Raw genomic sequence first — 21,324 nt, 5'->3', positions numbered from 1 at the left:
AACCCGTACACTGCTCTGGATAGTATCACTGCTCTTTAATAGGCTTACGTATCGCCCTCACGACCTTCGTCAGAGCGTTTGTATTCATTACACAGGTGCACCTTGTGCTGGGGACAATAAAAAGCCACTCTACAATGTGCAGTTTTGTCACACAACAACACAATGCCACAGATGTCTCAAGTTTTGAGGGAACGTGCAATTGGCATGCTGACTGCAGGAATTTCCACCAGAGCTGTTGCTAGAGATCTGAATGTTAGAATTTGGCAGTACGTCCAACCTGCCTCACAACTGAAGACCAATGTGTATGGCATCGTGTGGTCGAGCAGTTTGCTGATGTCAACGTTGTGAACCGAGTGCCCCATGGTGGCGGTGTGGTTATGGAATGTGCAGGCATAAGCTACGGACAACAAACACAATTGCATTTTATCGATTGCAGTTTCAATGCACAGAGATACCGTGATGTCATCCTGAGGCCCATTGTCGTGCCATTCATCCACCGCCATCACCTCATGTTTCAGCATGTCGCAAAGATCTGTACACAATTCCTGGAAGTTGAAAATGTCTTCCATGGCTTGCATACCCACCAGACATGTCACCCATTGAGGATGTTTGGGATGCTCTGGATAGACGTGTACGACAGCGTGTTCCGGTTCCTGCCTATATCCAGCAACTTCGCACAGCCTTTGACGAGGAGTGGAACAAAATTCCACAATCACAGGCCACAATCAAGAGCCTGATCAACTCTATGCGAAGGAGATGTGTCACGTTGCATGAGGAAAATGGTGGTCACATCAGATACTGATTGGCTTTCTGATCCTCGCCCCTACTTTTTTTTTTTAAGGCATCTGTGACCAACAGATGGATATCTATATTCCCAGTCATGTGAAATCCATAGATTAGGACCTAAGAAATGTATTTCATGTTGACTGATTTCCTTTAATGAACTGTAACTCAGTAAAATCTTTGAAGTTGTTGCATTTATATTTTTGTTCAGTATAGTTACTATGCAGGGTTGTGCTGCTCTGAGGACCCCTTCTAGCCACTGATGGATGATGTTGACATTAAGCACAATCCAATGTGTAAAGTCTGTAAATGTTAGTGTTGATCAACTCCAGAGAACGTTTGCAAGTGTGTAACCTGTTTGTGTCTGTTTCCCCTCACAAGGTCTGGAGTCTCTGCAGATGCCACCCACCCCTCCCTCCTCCCACGGCAGTGACTCCGAGGGCAGTCAGAGCCCGGTACACGCCAGCACCCCCCAGAGCCCCTCCACCCCCTCCTCTCCCCTCAGCCCTGCGCCCTCCCAGGCCGGCCTCAAGGTGTCTCAGCGCACACCCTCCTCCCTCTCCAACTCCCCTCTTCTCACCGCCCCACACGTAAGTACAACACAGACTGGGGACCAGGGATTCACTGAAAAGATACAAGGACCCTGTTGGCATAATATGAATCCTTCCAGCCTTCCTTCAGGTGATCACTGATCTGAGAGAGATTGGATAAGTTAATGCGAGGTTATCACCGTATTGCGTTCACCAATCCAACCTGGTCAGAACAGTGACGACCTCATGAAAGGGAAGGAATGAGCGATGGAACTATTCAGAGAACAGATACAGGGAAGTCACTGAAACAAACAAGATACAGTATGTCAGTTTATCTGATGGGCTCTGATGACACTTCCTCTCTCTCCCCCCCCCGTAGAAGTTGCAGGGCTCTGGCCCCCTCCTCCTGACAGAAGAAGAGAGGAGAACCCTGGTTGCCGAGGGTTACCCTGTTCCCACCAAGCTGCCCCTGTCCAAGGCGGAGGAGAAGGCCCTGAAGAAGATACGCAGGAAGATCAAGAACAAGGTGGGCCTTGGGATTACGATTTCTGAAATGAAATGTCAAACAATAGTTAGGAACATGAATATAAACGCAACATGCATCAATTTCAGTGATTTTACTGAGTTCATTTAAGAAAATCAGTCAATTGAGGTAAATAAATTAGGCCCTATTCTTAATGTCACATGACTGGGCAGGGCCGCAGCCATGGATGGGCCTGGGAGGGCATAGGCCCACCCACTTGGGAGCCTGACCCACCCACTGGGGTGCCAGGCCCAGCCAATCAGACTGAGTTCTTCCCCACAAAGGGCTTTAATACAGACAGAACTACTCCTCAGTTTCATCAGCTCTCTGGGTGGCTGGTCTCAGACAATCCCGCAGGTGAAGAAGCTGGATATGGAGGTCCTGGGCTGGCGTGGTTACACGTGGTCTGCGGTTGTGAGGCTGGTTGGACGTACTGCCAGATTCTATAAAATGACGTTGGAGGCGGCTTATGGTAGAGAAATTAACATTCAGTTTTCTTGAAATAGCTCTGGTGGACATTCCTGCAGTCAGCATGCCAAATGTGCACACTCTCAAAACTTGAGACAACTGTGGCATTGTGTTTTGTGACAAAACTGCACATTTTAGAGTGGCCTGTTTATTGTCCCCAGCACAATGTGCACCTGTGTCTTGATCATGCTGTTTAATCAGCTTCTTGATATGCTACACCTCTCAGGTGGATGGATTATCTTGGCAAAGGAGAAATGCTCACTAACAGGGATGTAAACAAATTTTAAACAAAAACATTTTGGAGAAATCAGCTTTTTAATGCGTATGGAACATTTCTTGTATCTTTCATTTCATCTCATGAAGCATGGTACCAACACTTTACATGTTGCGTTTATATTTTTGTTGACCAAATTCTGTATACAGTGGGGTCCAAAATGATTGGCACCCTTGATATAGAGCAGCAATAATGACTGTATATGTTGTTTTTAAATACTGAGACATAACACTGTATTCTCATTCAGGATTATAAATATAATCATTTTATACAGTCATTATTGGTCTTTATCAAGGGTGACAATAATTTCAGACCCCACTGTGCATATGTTTATATTTAAGAGAGACAAAGGGTCTACCTCTGACCCCTGACCTTTGACCTTCCCTCTGCAGGCGCAGGAGACGGAGGCTCTATGTATTTCTAGAATCTTCTTTGATATCTTTATTATTTAATGCTTTCTATTTCTGCCTGTGGCCGACATGTAATAACACACTTCAGAGTGATACATTCAAGTGATACTTCCGTGAGCCACGACGTGGCGTAATTTTCGACATCCTTTCTTTCAGATCTCTGCTCAAGAGAGCCGCAGAAAGAAGAAAGAGTACATGGACGCCCTGGAGAAGAAGTGAGTCTTTCGTAATGTTCTCATTCAGCGTGAAATCAAATGTGTTGCTTTGGGACTGCGCTTTTGTCCCTTCTATTTCTTTGGTCATTCATTTGCATCATCATCAATGCTACAGATAAACACTTTATTATGACAATTCATAAAACTCAAAAGTGCTTTTGACACGTACGTACAGTAACTTCTGTCTAAGCATTGTCTCCCCTTGTTATTTCTTCTAACCTGTGAATGATCTTGTAATTCCCCCCTTTGTCCACAGGGTGGAGAACTGCTCCAATGAGAACAGCGAGCTGCGCAGGAAAGTGGAGAATCTGGAGTGTACCAACAAGTAAGAGACATACAGTACATGGTGCTCTGGGGTATGTTTTGTGCTTCATCCTTTCCTACATTATTAATCCAACCTTGTAAAATTGTCACACAGCTCACTGAGTCGATCGGAGCGTTATCTTTTGTTATGTTTGCATGGGTTTGTGCACGAATACACACCGTGTAACATTGTCCGTGAAGTCACATGTTAGTCCAGTGAAGTGTATAATTCTCTGCTGTTCTTTTCAGCTGTGTGCGTGTGTGTGTGTGTGTGTGTGTGTGTGTGTGTGTGTGTGTGTGTGTGTGTGTGTGTGTGTGTGTGTGTGTGTGTGTGTGTGTGTGTGTGTGTGTGTGTGTGTGTGTGTGAGAGTGCGTGTGTGTGTATTGTCTTCGGCAGGGTGTGTGTGTGTCTATGACTAAGCTCTGACCCCTTCATTACCTTCTGCCCTTTCTCCCCCCCCCCCCCCCATCCCCTCTACCCTCATCCCCTCTCCCCTCCCCCCCTCATCCCCTCTACCCTCATCCCCTCTCTCCCCTCGTCACCTCTCCCTAGGACTCTAATACAACAGCTGCACTCTCTGCAGGCAGTGGTGGCAGGGAAGGTTCCCCGCTCCTGCAAAGTCACTGGCACCCAGACCTCTTCCTGCCTCATGGTGAGACTCCCCAACACAACGCTCAGCCCTGTGTGTATGTGTGTGTGTGCGCGAGCGCGCATTTGTGTTTCGTATTGATTGGATAACCTTTTGTTTTCCATTTGATATAACTCCTGCATGCTCTGTGTGTCAGCTGTTGTGGGCAGCCTATCTTGTCCTTTTCATGTAAATGTTTGACTGTGGAGCCTAATGACATATGTGTGTGTGTGTCTAGGTAGTGGTGCTGTGCTTCGCTGTGTTCCTAGGGAGTTTCTATCCCAGCCTGGGTCCCTGCTCCTCCATCACAGAGACTGGCCTCTCCAGAGACATGGCCATGCAGGAGTCTTACACAGCTACAGGTACTGTACACACACACACACGCTCACACACCACACACACACACAGTCAGTCATACATTGCACATTCATGTTTCATGGATTAATGCTGATCTTTTTAGTGTGTGTGTGTGTGTGCGAGCGAGGCATTAGCTCTGAATCTCTGAGTGCTGAGGGACTAGCAGTGTTCCGTAATCCTACCAGTCACACACACGCACACACACCTTTTGGAGTGTTTTGGCGTGGTCTCCTGGAAGAGTGTTCACTTGAATGTCATCATTTCCCATTCCGAGGGACTATCATTAGCATGATTAAACTGCAATGCAGCCATTTTAATGATGGCTGATCTTTGCTCCCCTACCGCTCTTCTCCCTCCCACACACAGCCTGTTTGCCACAGAGCCCAGTATCAGTGTTGCTGGCAGTCCGCCCTACAGTAGAACAATCTGTATGTAGGCTATGTACAGAGCAAGGTTTACTGTTGGTAGGGTTAGCGTTTTTTGTGTGTAATCCATTTCATAAGACTTCATTTGTAAATCTTGTTAAGAGGGTTGTAGGATTGCATTAGTAGTAGACTTGATCATATCAAAGGATTATACCGTCCCTGAAAACCAAAAGACATTTCAACAAGGAAAGATGTAAAAGATTAAGATAGGCATGTCATTGTGTACTTTCTCCTTTCTGGACATGATGTGATCAGATAGGTGTTTAAAAAAAATATATATATATATTTTTTTTTTCGCTGATCCTTCACAGTGAAGTCCAGGAGCCTGCTGTCCTATGAGGAGAGAGGGCTGGACGAGCCACACCTCCTGGGTCTGGGCGGGGACTATCCTGACCAGTTGGAGAGGCCCACGGTCGTCATGGCAGCGTGGCGCTCTGAGAAAAAGCAGCAGAAAGGGGAGGAGTCACACCGTGCTGAGACACGCCCACCTTTCAACAACAGTGATGCGAATCCACAGAAACCCCTGCTGTTAGACCTGCACAGGTAACACACACACACACACACACACACACACACACACACTTATGGTAGGCGATGATATCAGAGACTGTATGAGACAGAAAAACTGTTTTTGACACGATTTTGGGGTATTGATGTGAGTAAAAGTCTGGTAATGTAGCTTCTTATTTGTTTGTCTCTCTTCTTCTTCTCCAGGTCTCTGGAGCAGAGGGTGAACGACAGCACTAAAATCATAGAGCTGGAGAGGACAGTCAACGAGACGTCATAGGGTCTACCTCTGACCCCTCACCCTTGACCTTTGACCTTCCCTCTGCAGGCGCAGGAGACGGAGGCTCTCTGTATTTATAGAATCTTTTTTGATATCTTTATTATTTTATCGTATGTAGTTGTTCTTTTATATTGTGTTTTTATTCCATTCCAATAGTACACCATCGTCTGATATATTTTTGTGTTCATACTTTGTTTTTTACTTAGCCTTTTTATTTGCTTTACTTCTTTATATATTTTATAATATCCTTTGCTCTAGCCATTATGCTCTGTTATATTTGAGTGAGTGGTATATCTTTCTGTATTTCTATGGTGATATTCCCCTTCGTGTGATGGTGGTGTTATGAGAATGGGTCCCCGTAGCTCTGTGAATACTCTGCTGATGTCTTCACAGTAATGGGGCTTAGTATCTCAAATGCTATTTTCTTTCCGTATTCTTTTCCTATTGATTTTAGTCAGGATTGATTCAGAATATCACATTTTTTCCTAAAATATGAGTATCTGTCAAAAGCCAAAGGTCTTCGTAGCAAACCCTATTTTTGTAAATATAAAAAAGAACAATGTAATGTCAGCCTACATGTGTGCGGTTAGTACAAACAATGTTGACTGATGTTGATCGATGGTTGCATGTTGTGACAATCAAACTTTCTAATACAGCGTGATGACAAAGTACTTTATACCAAATAATGTGTGTAGGGAATGTGTTGTTTCCTAAACTAAGATACTTCCTTGCTGGAGGGAACACCACGCTGGCCTTGTGATATGCAATGAACCATTATGAGGTTTCTGCTAGGTCATCGTCTCCGTACCACCTGCACGGTCTCACACATATACACACACGGATGAATAGAACCAAACCGCGCCTTCTCCTTTGGCCTGCACCCTGCCGTCAATCCACTCTCACTGTGTCCCCAAAGAGCCCGTTATATTCTTATTTATTGTATATAAACTGTTGAGTCACATTTTGCCTCCACTGGACCTGTCTTTGTCTTCATGGGTTCTGTCCTTTTTGTTTTTTTGATTAAAACAAATCAATATTTTCCGTAGTAAAAGCATCAGCTGCCGTGTGAGATTGTCCTGCTTTTGAAGTGTAATTGAAGTCATGTACCGTGTGTTTGAGACCGTGGGTACGCATTCTCTCACTGTGCGCATGTGTCAGTCAATAATGACATAAGCGTCAGAAGTCGTACTAAGCCCTTCCCAAAGGTTTTGACATCAGCCATTCAAATCAACTTATTCAAATGTTTTAACCCTGTGGTTCTCAACTGGTTTTGCCTCGGGACCCAAATAGAACCAGATTGTCTCAGCTACGATCCAATATTCACATGGTGGTTTTTTGGGGTTTGTTGCCAAAATGTAATCTGGATTTTTTTTTTTACAGTACTATTTGATAGTAAATGTACTAATTATATGACAAGGGAACAACAGTACCTCATTTTTCATTTTGTCCATATTCTTGATGAAGAATGTTAAGTTCACTGGGTTGAGACGGCAAAATCAACCAAATAGTTCTGATTTCTACACACTTTCTACCTGGTTTTAGTCGTTTCAGTTTAGACTGAAATGTAAAAAATTGAAAGTATAAAAAAATAAAGACACTCGCCAGTTGAGAATCGCTGTTTTAACCCACACTCCAATGTTCAAACAAATTACAGCTCTGCCTCTGGACGACTGGTCTATGGATGCGACTAGTGAGCTTCTGACCGTGCGGTCGTCTATGCACATTTCTGTGCGTGCATTTATGCACATTTCTGTGTGTGCATTTTGTCAAATGTCATGTCTGTCTCCCTGCCCGTGAAAGACCTGTCAGCCTTGATAATTCTCTCTTTTTTTTAAACCTCAAATCACATTAACCTAATTTGTATTAAGCCCCCCAAAAATTCAGAATAGGTTGATTTGCTTAGAATGAAAGTCTCATGGTTGGGAGGTGGGATACTAACTGTGTTTTACAGAAAAACATAGAAACAGACACTCACTGACAGAATCAGATGCAATTTGTCAAATTTACTGCAAAAGCCAAAGCATCCTTTCCAATCCTCAACTACTTAGTCATTTCCCTATTCATTCCCATAGTGGGTTATAATGATGCAACTGATATGTCAATTCTGGCAAATGCCAGATGGGCTGGACCATTTTTTGTTGTTGGGTGGGCTGGATGAAAATTGACAGCAATTTATTTTATTTTATTATATAAAACAATGAGCAAGGTGACATGGACGGCGGTATACTTATCTATAATAAAGGTTTGGCTGATCAGTCGGCAACGGCCAAGATCATGGATCGTAAAAAAATCTAGGGTGCCTATAAATGTAGTTCGAGCACATTCTACATTGTCACTTCACTCAAAACAAATGTGTGGCGGCTAAAACCATGATTTGGTCCAACAGTAAAGTGTATTATCCTCATGATTCCTGTAATGAAAGTGGCTGTCCTGTGTCTGTGTCTGTGTCTGTGCCCTCGCTGGGGCCTGCTGCTGTGATGAGCGAGCCCCTCTCCTACCGCCCCCCCATCAGCTCGAAAGACAAATGCGTTCTGATTGTATAACATTGCAAAATGCAATTGCGGAAAAAGCACAGCTTTTGAAGCTTCGTTCCCTTCTCTCTGACGAAGAGAGCTTTCTGTCGGTATCATTTTATTTATCAACTCTCAATATTCAGCTCAATAACTATTTTGATATGGCGAAATGCGCAATGGATATTGCGAGGGCCTCATGGGTAGGACATTCAATTTACTGTTGGATGAATACATGGCTACTATCGGTGTGTGTTTATATTTAGAGTTAGCTATCTAATGAACTCATTTTGTGTTTTCACTTTCTCAGGTTTTGAACCCTAAATGAATCATCCTATTATATGAGTTAGTGCACATAAAGATGTATGTAATTCATCTCTTTTGGAAAAAAGGAGGAAATTCTGGTGTCCTATTTGACAAGGGTGACCAGTCGTTCCTGATTTCCGGGGACAATCTCTGATTTTAGAGGCGTTCATTGAAATTGTCCCCGATTAGCCCTCAGAAAGAAAAAAGCAACTCTGAAGTTAAATTGAGGCAGATATTTCAATAATCAAACGCTGTACCCAATCATATTTGAATGTACAAATAATGTCTATATCCCTGTTCCAAACAAATTTCCTCCCGCGGTTTCGCCACAGACCTTTTATGAGAATGTTTGATCAGTGATACATTGTAACCACCGCGTAAACTACGCCCATGGCTAGAAAGTGCATCCAACAGCATAGGCTACCAAACTTGTGTGTAAAATGACTAGATAGGCAAAGATATAAGAAACTGTGGAGGGGCAGTTGCTTTCTGTGTTGTAAATAATGCAAGTATTTCAAAGTACTAAAGCGAAATGTTATAGTTTAATATATGTATTTCCATCCATGCCATTGTTATATATTTTTTTTGGTCAACTTGAAATTCATGACAATCACTGGATTGCACATCAAAATATCTTGAATCATGCATTCCTGCTTGGATGTGTTAGATGAAATATATATATTTTAAAATACCTCGGTAGCTATTTATTGCACTTATTGAAGGACTATGAAGTACTTTGTCTGACCAATTTATGGGCAGGTGCCACCAACAAAGTTAGGGGGAAATTAGTTGGCTGTGCGCATAGTGCTTTGGGCTGGTGTGGATAAAATGCTAGGGCCGAAATCTTGTCTCAGTCCGCCCCTGCTCTGCCCTACTTTTACCATGGTGATGATGCTGCAGCGGAGTGAGGAGGAGCAAGAGTATCCCACAATGCCCTTGTCGGGGCCGGAGATTGATGCTGCCTGCTGCAGCTCGTGAGCTTCTGTTGAGCTTACGCTTGTTGTTCCTGCCGCAGCTCGTGCTGCCATTTCCAGACAGTCATCTCACACTAGCCGTTCGCGATCACCAGTGCGTGCTTGACCGTGCGGCGAACACAGATCCCCGCCGCTTTGGGTCCCTTCAACAAACGCGACCATAAAAAGGACGGACACTGTCATCCAGCGATACCCACCGTAGACCGTCTCTGTCTCCCGGAGTAGCCGGGGAGAGGGGGTCCAGCGCCAGCCGCAGCATGAGCATGGACCCCCTGGCCAAGCCCTGCCCGTCCCAGGCGGAGCACAACCCCGGGACCTTCAGCGGCCGGCTGACGGCGTTGGAAGCTGCCGGGGAGGACAGCGAGTCCGGCTGCGGCGAAGAGGAGGCCATGGGGGGCAGCGATACGTTCAGTAGCCTCGTCGAGATGGAGGTGGAGACGCTGGAGGAGAAATTAAAGGGTCTGGCTTTTAGGAAACAGACTTCGTATCGGTGAGTCAACGGTAGAAGGCTAGCCTTCAGGAATGAGGGCTAGACGTTATTTGGATAAAAACTAGGATTTAGACAGCAGAGAGGAAGATGGGATTAGAGGACTGTAACGTTGGATAATTCTCTGCCCATTTACATTCACTTGGGCTGTTGTTTGTATTGGCAGACATTGACAAAAACACAATCGAACACACAAATAGAGAGAGAGATAGAGCATTTGATAGCGCTAATATTTCTGACATAAGGTCCTCTGAAATAGTGTATTATTACTAATATGGTAGACTATTACATTATTAAATTGTGATAACTATCAGAGAAGGTTATTTCTCTCTGACTGAACCACGCATTGGCTGTAGCACACTGGCATTCTGACCTAGTGTCCAGAGTGTGTGTGCGAATGCGCATTGTTGTATTTTCTGTGATTTTTTTTGCAGTGTGGAAGGGGGGGGGGGGGGGGGGGGGTTATCTTTGTTGATTTGCAGGCTGTGTGTGTGTGTGTGTGTGTGTGTGTGTGTGTGTGTGTGTGTGTGTGTGTGTGTGTGTGTGTGTGTGTGTGTGTGTGTGAGAGAGAGAGAGAGTTCTGTCGCCGTGATGTATGTATTCTCACGCCGTGTGTGTAGGGCAGGCTATTCTCCCGAATGTCCACTTCTGGGGTTGTGGAATTGGCTAATGACCAACAAAACCCAGAGGAAGCTATAGTTTTCGTTCTGATTTAGTGAGAGATGGAGCGTGTGTAGGTGTCTGGTCTTGCATAGCGCAGTGTGTCTGACTGCCTCTTGTATTGGAAAACGGTCTGCTTTGGAGGTCAAATCAATACCGCCTAATTATTTGTTTTGCCGTTTGGTTTGAGTGGAGAGATGTTCAAATCTTTAGTCTGTCTGTCTGTCTTCTGGTTTGTAGGAGCCGTAGTGAATAAATGCTTCCCAATTACATGCAGCTCCTGTGTCTGTTTGAAGTCCAAGCTCAACATGGTCTAAGTGTGTGATTCAAAGAAACCTGAGAAATGATGCTGTTGAACATCAAAGGCTCTCTCTCTCTTTCTCTCTCTCTCTCTCTCTCTCTCTGTGTGTGTCTGTCTGTGTGTGTGTGTGTGTGTGTGTGTGTGTGTGTGTGTGTGTGTGTGTGTGTGTGTGTGTGTAAAACAATGACTCCTTTCTGACCAGTAATAGGTATCCCCTTCACCAGTCTGTAATAGTGACACTGCCCTCAGGGGGCAGACCACAGCTGGAGAGTGTGTATTGTGGTAATCAGGCAGTGTGTGTGTGAGTGAGTGTCAGTAAATACATTTTGATTGATTGATTGAGACAGACAGGCAGACAGATATATAGATAGACAGACAGATAATAGAGAGAGTGTACTTTGTGTGTTGGATCACCACATTGAGCCGACTCCTACTGGGTGAGTGGTCACACAGGACTGTGTTCCCAGAAAGCTCCCGGCCCTTTCATCTATTCTGAGACATCTCTGTCTGCGACGCATAAATAAACAGCGCTCAGACACCCAGCGTGTGTGTGTACAGTATGTGTGTGTGTGTGTGCAGTGGTGGAAAAAGTACCCAATTGTCATACTTGAGTAACAGTAAAGATACCTTAATAGAAAATGATTAAAGTAAAAGTGAAAGTCACCCAGTAAAATACTACTTGAGTAAAAGTCAAAAAGTATTTGGTTTTAAATATACTTAAGTATCACAAGTAAATGTAATTGCTAAAATATACTTAGGTAAAAGTATACATAATAAAACAATTCCTTATATTAAGCAAACCTGATGGCACCATTTTCTTGTTTTTCATTTATTTACGGATAGCCAGGGGCACACTCCAACACTCAGACATCCTTAACAAACAAAGAATGTGTGTTTAATGAGTCCGCCAGATCAGAGGCAGTAGGGATGACCAGGGAGGTTCTGTTTTTACGTGCGTGAATTGGACCATGTTCTGTCCTGCTACAGGGGTGTCAAACTCATTCCATGGAGGGCCTAGTGTCTGCAGGTTTTTGGTTTTTCCTTTCAATAAAGCCCTAGACAACCAGGTGTGGGGAGTTCCTAACTAATTAGTGATGTTAATTCATCAATCAAGTATAAGGGAGGAGCGAAAACCCGCAGACACTCGGCCCCCCGTGGAATGAGTTTGACACCTGTGTGCTACGCATTCAAAATGTAAAGAGTACTTTTGGGTGTCAGGGAAAATGTATGGAGTAAAAAATACATACTTTTCTTTAGGAATGTAGTGAAAGTATAATAAAGTACAGATACCCCAAAAAACGACTTATGTAGTACTTTAAAGTATTTTTTACTTAATTAAGTACTTTACACCACTGTGTGTGTGTGTGTGGTAGTTAATAGATTATTGTGTCATGTCCCTTTATGGGAAATACTGTGCAATTACCCTTTCACACACTCAACACTCTTCAACTTGACTCTGACTCTCTTCACACACTCAACACTCTTCAACTGACTCTGACTCTCTTCACACACTCAACACTCTTCAACTGACTCTGACTCTCTTCACACACTCAACACTCTTCAACTGACTCTGACTCTCTTCACACACTCAACACTCTTCAACTTGACTCTGACTCTCTTCACACACTCAACACTCTTCAACTTGACTCTGACTCTCTTCACACACTCAACACTCTTCAACTGACTCTGACTCTCTTCACACACTCAACACTCTTCAACTTGACTCTGACTCTCTTCACACACTCAACACTCTTCAACTGACTCTGACTCTCTTCACACACTCAACACTCTTCAACTTGACTCTGACTCTCTTTAACTTTTGTATCCGCCATAGAAAATGAGTGCAGTGTGTGTGTGGGTCTGTGAGTGAATGAGCGTTCGCAAGTGTGTTTGCGCACGTGTGTGTGTGTGTGTGTGTACGCAAGTGTGCGTTAGCAAGCATTCACGTTTGTGTGGTTGTCTGTGTTGTATGTGGGGTAGCCTATCTCCCAGAGGAGGACGTTCAAAGCCTCTCTCTCTCATGTGGGATACGATCGTTTGTACTTCATCTCCGACCAGGACGCCCAAGATTAACAACCACACAGAGAGAAACAGGACAGGATGGAATAACATCAACTCTGATGTGCTGATCTAGGATCAGTTTAGCCTTTTAGATCATAAGGAGTGCGGTTTATATGGACAGATCCTAGATCAGCACCCCTACTCTGAGACGCTTTCTGGATATGGTTCCCTGATCGCAGTTCCTGCCTGCAGTAACTGAAGGAAGCATTGAACAGACCAGAACAGACAGATGCTGACAGAAAAATTGTTACGGCCCAAATCCGGCCCACATCTGTTTGGCCCAGTTACCATTTATTGTTATTACTGTCCAGAATTGGGTCAGATCTGTTTGCCATGAAAAGGCCACAACATCCATAACCCAGACTCAAATATTGGCGTAAAACTCTCCAGGAGGCATGTAGGGATTTAATTAGTTATCACAGTGAGAGAGTAGAGTGCTCAGCCTGGGACTTGACCTCAGAAAGAGACTTGTGCTTTTTTGAACAGCCGATCAGAGTCCTAATTGTAGAATTGTTCAGATGACACATTTTCTCATCCTGAAACCGATGGACAGTTCAACATACATATGACTGTCTTTCTGTTTCTGACAAACTCTTTTGAGTCATAGGCCTTTTCTTGTTTGGGCAAGAGAACGTCCCCTGTTTTCTCTCCTCCGTCCTCTCTCCTCCGTGACCCCGGAAACTGGTAAGTGGCCGAGTTGTCGAGGAGTGTGTCAATTCGTTAGAAGGCAAACGGAAGACGGCCCTTCCCTCCTTGATAGCGTCCTTTTGGCGAGGAAGCACAAGTGTATCCTCAGTGTACCCCCTTTGAATCAGATGTTGCGTTGTCGGAGGAGAAAAGTCTGCACACATTTAAAAACTATATGCTACTTATCCTTGTATTTATAAAATGTCTAACTTCATTTATTTTTTTATAACTTTACACATTTATTTTGGGATCCACCCCTGTAAACATCATTTACCTGATGACGCGCGAGAAGAAGGAGCTTCCCATTTCATACAGGCGCATTTTCGTCCACGTCGCCTCTCCTTGATTCCCTTTTTTTCAAAAGGAGGAGAGAGAGAACGGAGGAGAGAGGACATTAGCCTACAGGCTAAACTAGGGCTACTGTATCTCTAAAGCTTCATACAGTATGTCAACTGAGCTGCCACCAACTTTAAGGAGACAAAACCTTATCCTTAACTGAAACAATAACAAAGCGTTCTCCCCTCCCCTGTGTCGCTAAAAAACTAAGGGATGATGCTGGAGAAATGTAACCACTCTCAAATTCATAGGCATCGTTATGGATGCAAGGACTGAAATCCATGATTTTAAATGTGTAGTTTTAACCATGTTTTGAGGTTATACAGTGTTTGTTTACATTTACGTTGTTTACAAACTTATATTTTGGCTTCTAATGGGGGACGACAGTTGAACTAAGCTCATGAGGCATTTATAGGTTATAGTCTTCAAGAATAATGGGTATATATCATTGATTTATAAGTCCAAAGATGTATATAGCAACTAATGATTCTAGCTTTAACTTTGCACTGGGCCTGGTAGTGGTTGGATGTCCTTGTGAAGAGCCTGGGCCTGGTAGTGGTTGGATGTCCTTGGGAAGAGCCTGGGCCTGGTAGTGGTTGGAAGTACTTGGGAAGAGCCTGGGCCTGGTAGTGGTTGGATGTCCTTGGGAAGAGCCTGGGCCTGGTAGTGGTTGGATGTCCTTGGGAAGAGCCTGGGCCTGGTAGTGGTTGGGTGTCCTTGGGAAGAGCCTGGGCCTGGTAGTGGTTGGATGTCCTTGGGAAGAGCCTGGGCCTGGTAGTGGTTGGATGTCCTTGGGAAGAGCCTGGGCCTGGTAGTGGTTGTGTATGAGAAATACAAGAATTTGTTGTCATTATTCAAGGCTGACTTTGAGCAATACAACCTCTCCCTCTCCCTCTCCCTTTCCCTATCCTCTCTCATCTCTCTCTCTGCTTTGAGCTGAGGGCTGTACAGCAGGGAGGAAGTACATCCCCTCCGTTTCCTCACTAACTTATTCATGTGCAGCAGAGACAGCGTGCCGCTGACGCCATCGTTTTACACAGATGAATACATAATGATAACACACTGAACATTGACTGTCCAGTGCAGGGGAAGAGAGGGCTTACAACTGTCTGCTTCTATCTGGCCTGCTTCGATGACCCCCCCCCTCGTCCGCTCTCTCCATCTCTCTCTCTCTCTCTCTCTCTCTCTCTCTCTCTCTCTCTCTGTCTCTCTCTGTCTCTCTCTGTCTCTCTCTGTCTCTCTCTGTCTCTGTCTGTCTCTGTCTGTCTCTGTCTCTCTCTCTCTCTCTCTCTCTCTCTCTCTCTCTCTCTCTGTCTCTCTCTCTCTGTCCCTTTGTTCAGTGACTCCTCGTGTATTTCTGAAGCAGGCAGCGGGCGTAGGGAGCAACCAGACGGATGGACAAAATGAAAAGACCGATCAGGGCCCAGGCGGTGACCCCTTCATATGAACCCTGTGATTACTGAGGGAGAGGAGGAGTCGATCATTCTCTGTGAGTTGTGATTACTGAGGGAGAGGAGGAGTCGATCATTCTCTGTGAGTTGTGATTACTGAGGGAGAGGAGGAGTCGATCATTCTCTGTGAGTTGTGATTACTGAGGGAGAGGAGGAGTCGATCATTCTCTGTGAGTTGTGATTACTGAGGGAGAGGAGGAGTCGATCATTCTCTGTGAGTTGTGATTACTGAGGGAGAGGAGGAGTCGATCATTCTCTGTGAGTTGTGATTACTGAGGGAGAGGAGGAGTCGATCATTCTCTGTGAGTTGTGATTACTGAGGGAGAGGAGGAGTCGATCATTCTCTGTGAGTTGTGATTACTGAGGGAGAGGAGGAGTCGATCATTCTCTGTGAGTTGTGATTACTGAGGGAGAGGAGGAGTCGATCATTCTCTGTGAGTTGTGATTACTGAGGGAGAGGAGGAGTCGATCATTCTCTGTGAGTTGTGATTACTGAGGGAGAGGAGGAGTCGATCATTCTCTGTGAGTTGTGATTACTGAGGGAGAGGAGGAGTCGATCATTCTCTGTGAGTTGTGATTACTGAGGGAGAGGAGGAGTCGATCATTCTCTGTGAGTTGTGATTACTGAGGGAGAGGAGGAGTCGATCATTCTCTGTGAGTTGTGATTACTGAGGGAGAGGAGGAGTCGATCATTCTCTGTGAGTTGTGATTACTGAGGGAGAGGAGGAGTCGATCATTCTCTGTGAGTTGTGATTACTGAGGGAGAGGAGGAGTCGATCATTCTCTGTGAGTTGTGATTACTGAGGGAGAGGAGGAGTCGATCATTCTCTGTGAGTTGTGATTACTGAGGGAGAGGAGGAGTCGATCATTCTCTGTGAGTTGGTTTGGTGCGAGGAGGTGGATGAGCTGCTGAGTTTCTGGAGTTTTGGCAGCCTGTGAATGTGCTGAAAGGCATTGGAGCGGTGTGTGTTTGAGCTGCGTGTGTGAGATGGTTGGGTGTTCTGTGTGTGTGTGTGTGTGTGTGTGTGTGTGTGTAGGGGTTTTAATCGTGAGTCTGCGAATCGCTCGAATGCATACACACTCGCAGAACGTACGCAGTACACACACACACACACACACACACACACACACACACACACACACACACACACACACACACACACACACACACACACACACACACACACACACACACACACACACACACACACACACACACACACACACCAGGACGTTAGTAGTGTGGTTCATCCTCCTCTCTTTCCTTCTCATTGTGGTTTGTAATACCCTGTTCTGGTTGTCCGACACTAAGATATGTGTGTGTGTGTGTGAGAGAGAGGTGTGTGTGTGCATGCCAGTGTTTTATTTGATGGGAGCAGGTCTGTGGGGCAGGTCAGGCACAGACAAGTGTCTGATAATACGTGCGTAGGTAACCGTCAGTCTTAATCTGTGTGGTGAAGAGAGGAATGGGGGGATGTCTGTTTTAGGAGTAGAGGACAGATTATTCCTTTAAAAGGTCTCTCTGTCTCCTGGTGTTTTCCAGAGCAGCGCTGAGGTTGGGGCTGGCGACTGGTGTTTTCATCCCATAATGCAGTGTGATGAGGCATTAAGGGGATTGGATGTTCAGGCTGCGTGGAGTCAGTCTCTCCTTATTTGGTGTTTGTCTGGCTGTAAGAGGCTTTTCCTGCTGCCTGGCTCCTAAAGCCCCCCCCCCCCCCCACTCTCACATCACCCAGCACCAGGCAGACCAGCCCTGCAGACCAGGCTGAGGGGCCCTACTACAGCTCCAAGCTTCAGCAGGATTCACTAGGCCCCAGAGTGGATGGCTGGACAGGAACAGGTGTGGTGTGTGCCTGTTAAACCTGCTGTTTTTCTGTCAGAGCTCGCTGCCTAGGAAAATACCACCCCCCCTACCCCCCCCGGCTCTCTCTGTGCTGTCCAGTCCAACTGGCAGTGCCATAGACAGCCTCACTGAGCTGAGACTGACTCCATCACTGTGACACTTGTCTGGCTGAGGGAGAGGAGAGGGAGAGGAGAGAGAAAGAAAGAAAGAGAGGGAGAAAGAGAGGGAGAGGAGAGAGAAAGAGAGGGAGAGGAGAGAGAAAGAGAGGGAGGGGAGAGAGGGAGAGGAGAGAGAGCGAGAGAGAGAGGAGAGGGAGAGGAAAGAGAGGGAGAGGAGAGAGAGGGAGAGGAGAGAGAAAGAGAGGGAGAGGAGAGAGAAAGAGAGGGAGAGGAGAGAGAAAGAGAGGGAGGGGAGAAGGGAGACAGAGAGAGGAAAGGAGGCGATACACACCTCTCACATCCTCATCCTAGTGCATGAGGTGCCAGTGTGTCAGGGTTTATGTGTGAGCAGAGTGTGTGTGTGTGAGTGTGTGTGTGTGTGTGACTGCTAGCAATCGAGGCATTAGCTCTGAATCGAGAGTCATCTCTCTGAGTGCCGAGGGACTAGCAGTGTTCTGTAATCCTACCAGCCATATAAAAAGGTGCACACACACACACACACATATACACACACACACACACAAAAAGCTGAATACAATGCCTGGCTGTGGTGCTAGCATCCAGACAGGTGTGGGAGTTAATTGCAGTAGCATTGATACATGTAAGCTTCACTCTGTGAATATTCTCAGGGCGCGCACACACACACACACACACACGCACACGCACACAATACACAGAACAGTTGTTTGGAGATCTCAGTCATTCTAGAACGTCCCTTGCTCTCCAACTGTGGCCTCGTGTGTGATTTCTCTGGGTAGCAGAGCCTCATTTAGTAAATCATTGATTCTATTAACCAGTGAGGAGATGAGAGTGAGACAGAAGCCAGGAGACGCCACTCCTTCAAGCAGCAAGCCTAACCTCCGTCTAAACCTTGCTCCAACGCTACTCCTACTCAACTCTAACCTTATTCTAACCTTTGCCTAACCCTATTACGACATGAATGCAATCTAAGGCTCGTGTCAACAGTGATACAGTGTTGTTACAACCTCATTCTAACCCTGTTTGAACATTATTAACCTCTAACGCCTCACAAACCCGGATCCGGGAGCACCCCCATCACAAAAGCTGACTAGCATAGCCTAGCCTAAAGTTACAGGGATATCATAAAATAAAATGTTCATGAAATCACAAGTCCAAGACACCAAATGAAAGATACAGATCTTGTGATTCAAGCCATCATCTCTGATTTTTAAAATGTTTTACAGGGAAGACACAATATGTAAATCTATTAGCTAACCACGTTAGCAAAAGACACCACTCTCATACTCTCATACCATTTTCTTACTGCATCAGTAGCTATCACAAATTCGACCAAATAAAGATATAAATAGCCACTAACCAAGAAACAACCTCATCAGATGACAGTCTGATAACATATTTATTGTATAGCATAGGTTTTGTTAGAAAAATGTGCATATTTCAGGTATAAATCATAGTTTACAATTGCAGCCCCCATCACAACTCTCACTAAAATGACTAGAATAACTACAGAGACCATCGTGTATTAGCTAATTACTCATCATAAAACATTTCTTAAAAATACACAGCGTACAGCAGATGAAAGACACAGATCTTGTGAATATAGCCAATAATTCCGATTTTCTAAGTGTTTTACAGCGAAAACACAATATAGCGTTATCTTAGCTTAGTACAATAGTCAGTCACACGGCAGCATTGATTCAAGGCAAAAATAGCAATAACGTTATAAACCACCAAACGCTATTAATTTTTTCACTAACCTTCTCAGAATTCTTCAGATGACAGTCCTGTAACATCATATTACACAATCATATAGAATTGGTTCGAAAATGTGCATATTTAGCCGCACAATTCGTGGTTACACAACGTGATTAGTGGGCAAATAATCAAGCAATCTGTCCTGCGCCATCTTGGAAAGGCACCTATTCTTATCGAAAGCTATTCATATACTTGACTAAAAAAATACAGGTTGGACAGCAATTGAAAGACAAATTAGTTCTTAATGCAATCGCTGAGTTAGATTTTTAAAATTAACGTTATTAGACATACAGTGTGCGTTACAGCCAGACTTGTGCCGCAATAATGGCGGACAAATACGTTTACATTTTTCCACATAAATACGGAATAACATCATAAATAGCTCTTACTTTTGGACGAGCTTCCATCAGAATCTTGACGAAGTGGTCCTTTGTCCAAAATAATTGTTGCTTGGTTGTAAAACATTGTGTTCGTATTCGGAAGTAGCAGCTAACAAGTAGCTATAACAAACAGCATGCCCAAAACTTTATACTCAATACTAAGGGAATTCCGAAAATAGCAATATACTCGCATAAACTGATATAACTCGGTTTAAAATAACTTCGTTATGATGTTTCTAACACCTATAACGAATTAAATTACAGACGGATATATCTAAGGTCGATAACTGAGCGTTCCAAAATGCCATCCTGAGGTCTTGCTTTGCGTAATGGCGAGCGTTGAAAAGATAGGTCCTCTCGCTCCTTGGCCTTTTATAAACTCTGGGAACTACGCAGAAAGTCCATTCCACTTCTCATTGGTTACTGACATCCAGGGGAAGGCGGTTGCAGTTCATGTCGACCCATAGGATATATACAGAGCTTTAAACTGATCTTAGAGCAGAGCCTAGTTGTCAGACCTTCGCAGTTCCTGTCATGGATTTCGCTGCAGAGAGAGTTCTGTTTCACCCACAGACATAATTCCAACGGTTTTAGAAACTAGAGAGTGTTTTCTATCCAATAGTGAGAATAATATGCATATTGTACGAGCAAGAATTGAGTACGAGGCCGTTTAAATTGGGTACAAATTTGTGCTATATCGAAATGGCACCCCCCTAGTGGCAAAAAATGCCAACCCCTTTTTTTAAACCTTACGCTAACCCTGTTTCAACATTATTCCAGCCGTATTCCAGCGTCGGTTAACCCTGCAGAGTTTTCCCTTCAGTCCCACCTGGGTCAATGTTTTGTACCAGAAATAAATCTACAGATTGCACCTTTGACACAAGTGACTTTGAATGAAAGGGGTAATTGTTATACTGTTATATTTTGATATGATAGTTCAGTCATTTTCTTCTGCGGGCCGATCTATTCTGAGCTGATGAGAGGTCAAGCACGCGGAGAACAGTATGCTTCAGGTACTTCCCCCACACAGTACACGCAGACACACACACGCATACGTACGTCTACGCACACCTGCTCACACATTGACACGCGCTCCCACGCACACTGGGTAATTATTGAGGTGTCACGGCCCTGGGTGAAAGAGAGGGAGAACGAGAGAAAGGCGGGAGAATGAGAGAAGAACAGAGAGAGAGAGAGAAATAGAGGGAGGGGAGGATCCTCTGCCGCGAGTGGGCACATTCCCGCCCACAATTCTGGAACTGATGCTCGTGCAGACACACACACACACACACTGAAAGAGAGAGAGAGATATGCCATTAAAGCTGTCTTTGGACCTGCCGCCTCTTTGAGAGGAGAGGGGGTTGGCAGGGTAGGATGTTTGGGAGAATGTGCTGCTTCTTTTCTTCCATAGCGTGAAAGAGGCAGAACGGACAGAAGGATGAGAGAGAAGAGAGAAGCTTGAGCCCCCGAGCGCTTGGATTCTGTTTGGAGGTTGGGGTGCTGAGCCAAACCACCCACTGACCCTCTCTCTCTCTCTCTCTCTCTCTCTCTCTCTCTCTCTCTCTCTCTCTCTCTCTCTCTCTCTCTCTCTCTCTCTCTCTCTCTCTCTCTCTCTCTCTCTCTGTCTCTCTCTTTGTCTCTGTCTCTGTCTCTCTCTGTCTCTGTCTGTCTCTGTCTGTCTCTGTCTGTCTCTGTCTGTCTCTGTCTGTCTCTGTCTGTCTCTCTCTCT

The 21,324-nt window shown here is 44.9% G+C and overlaps 2 protein-coding genes across 6 annotated transcripts in view; both read left to right on the top strand.

Annotated features, from left to right (window-relative positions):
* The window catches only part of LOC129865360 (cyclic AMP-responsive element-binding protein 3-like protein 2), a 35,132-nt gene extending 28,371 nt beyond the window's left edge, over positions 1–6,761 (top strand). The window contains exons 5-12 of the mRNA XM_055938096.1: positions 1,165–1,373; positions 1,693–1,839; positions 3,145–3,203; positions 3,460–3,528; positions 4,060–4,159; positions 4,374–4,497; positions 5,229–5,460; positions 5,632–6,761. Coding sequence (XP_055794071.1) covers positions 1,165–1,373; positions 1,693–1,839; positions 3,145–3,203; positions 3,460–3,528; positions 4,060–4,159; positions 4,374–4,497; positions 5,229–5,460; positions 5,632–5,704 — 1,013 coding nt within the window. The 3' untranslated portion in view covers positions 5,705–6,761. The remainder of the gene's footprint in view (positions 1–1,164; positions 1,374–1,692; positions 1,840–3,144; positions 3,204–3,459; positions 3,529–4,059; positions 4,160–4,373; positions 4,498–5,228; positions 5,461–5,631) is intronic.
* A 102-nt stretch (positions 6,762–6,863) lies between these two features.
* The window catches only part of LOC129865358 (diacylglycerol kinase iota-like), a 53,524-nt gene continuing 39,063 nt past the window's right edge, over positions 6,864–21,324 (top strand). For 3 of the 5 annotated variants that reach the window (XM_055938090.1, XM_055938091.1, XM_055938089.1), the window contains exon 1: positions 6,864–9,984. In XM_055938090.1, the coding sequence (XP_055794065.1) occupies positions 9,752–9,984 (233 nt within the window). In that variant the 5' untranslated portion in view covers positions 6,864–9,751. Of the gene's footprint in view, positions 9,985–15,366; positions 15,516–15,576; positions 16,352–21,324 lie in introns of those variants that run through there. The other 2 variants (XM_055938094.1, XM_055938095.1) reach the window with 2 other exon arrangements.

The sequence above is a fragment of the Salvelinus fontinalis genome, chromosome 11 (genome assembly GCF_029448725.1).
Source record: "Salvelinus fontinalis isolate EN_2023a chromosome 11, ASM2944872v1, whole genome shotgun sequence".
In the NCBI taxonomy this organism is placed as follows: Eukaryota; Metazoa; Chordata; class Actinopteri; order Salmoniformes; family Salmonidae; genus Salvelinus; species Salvelinus fontinalis.
The sequence above is the reverse complement of the archived record's forward strand: the minus strand, read 5'-3'. Positions and strand labels throughout refer to the sequence as shown.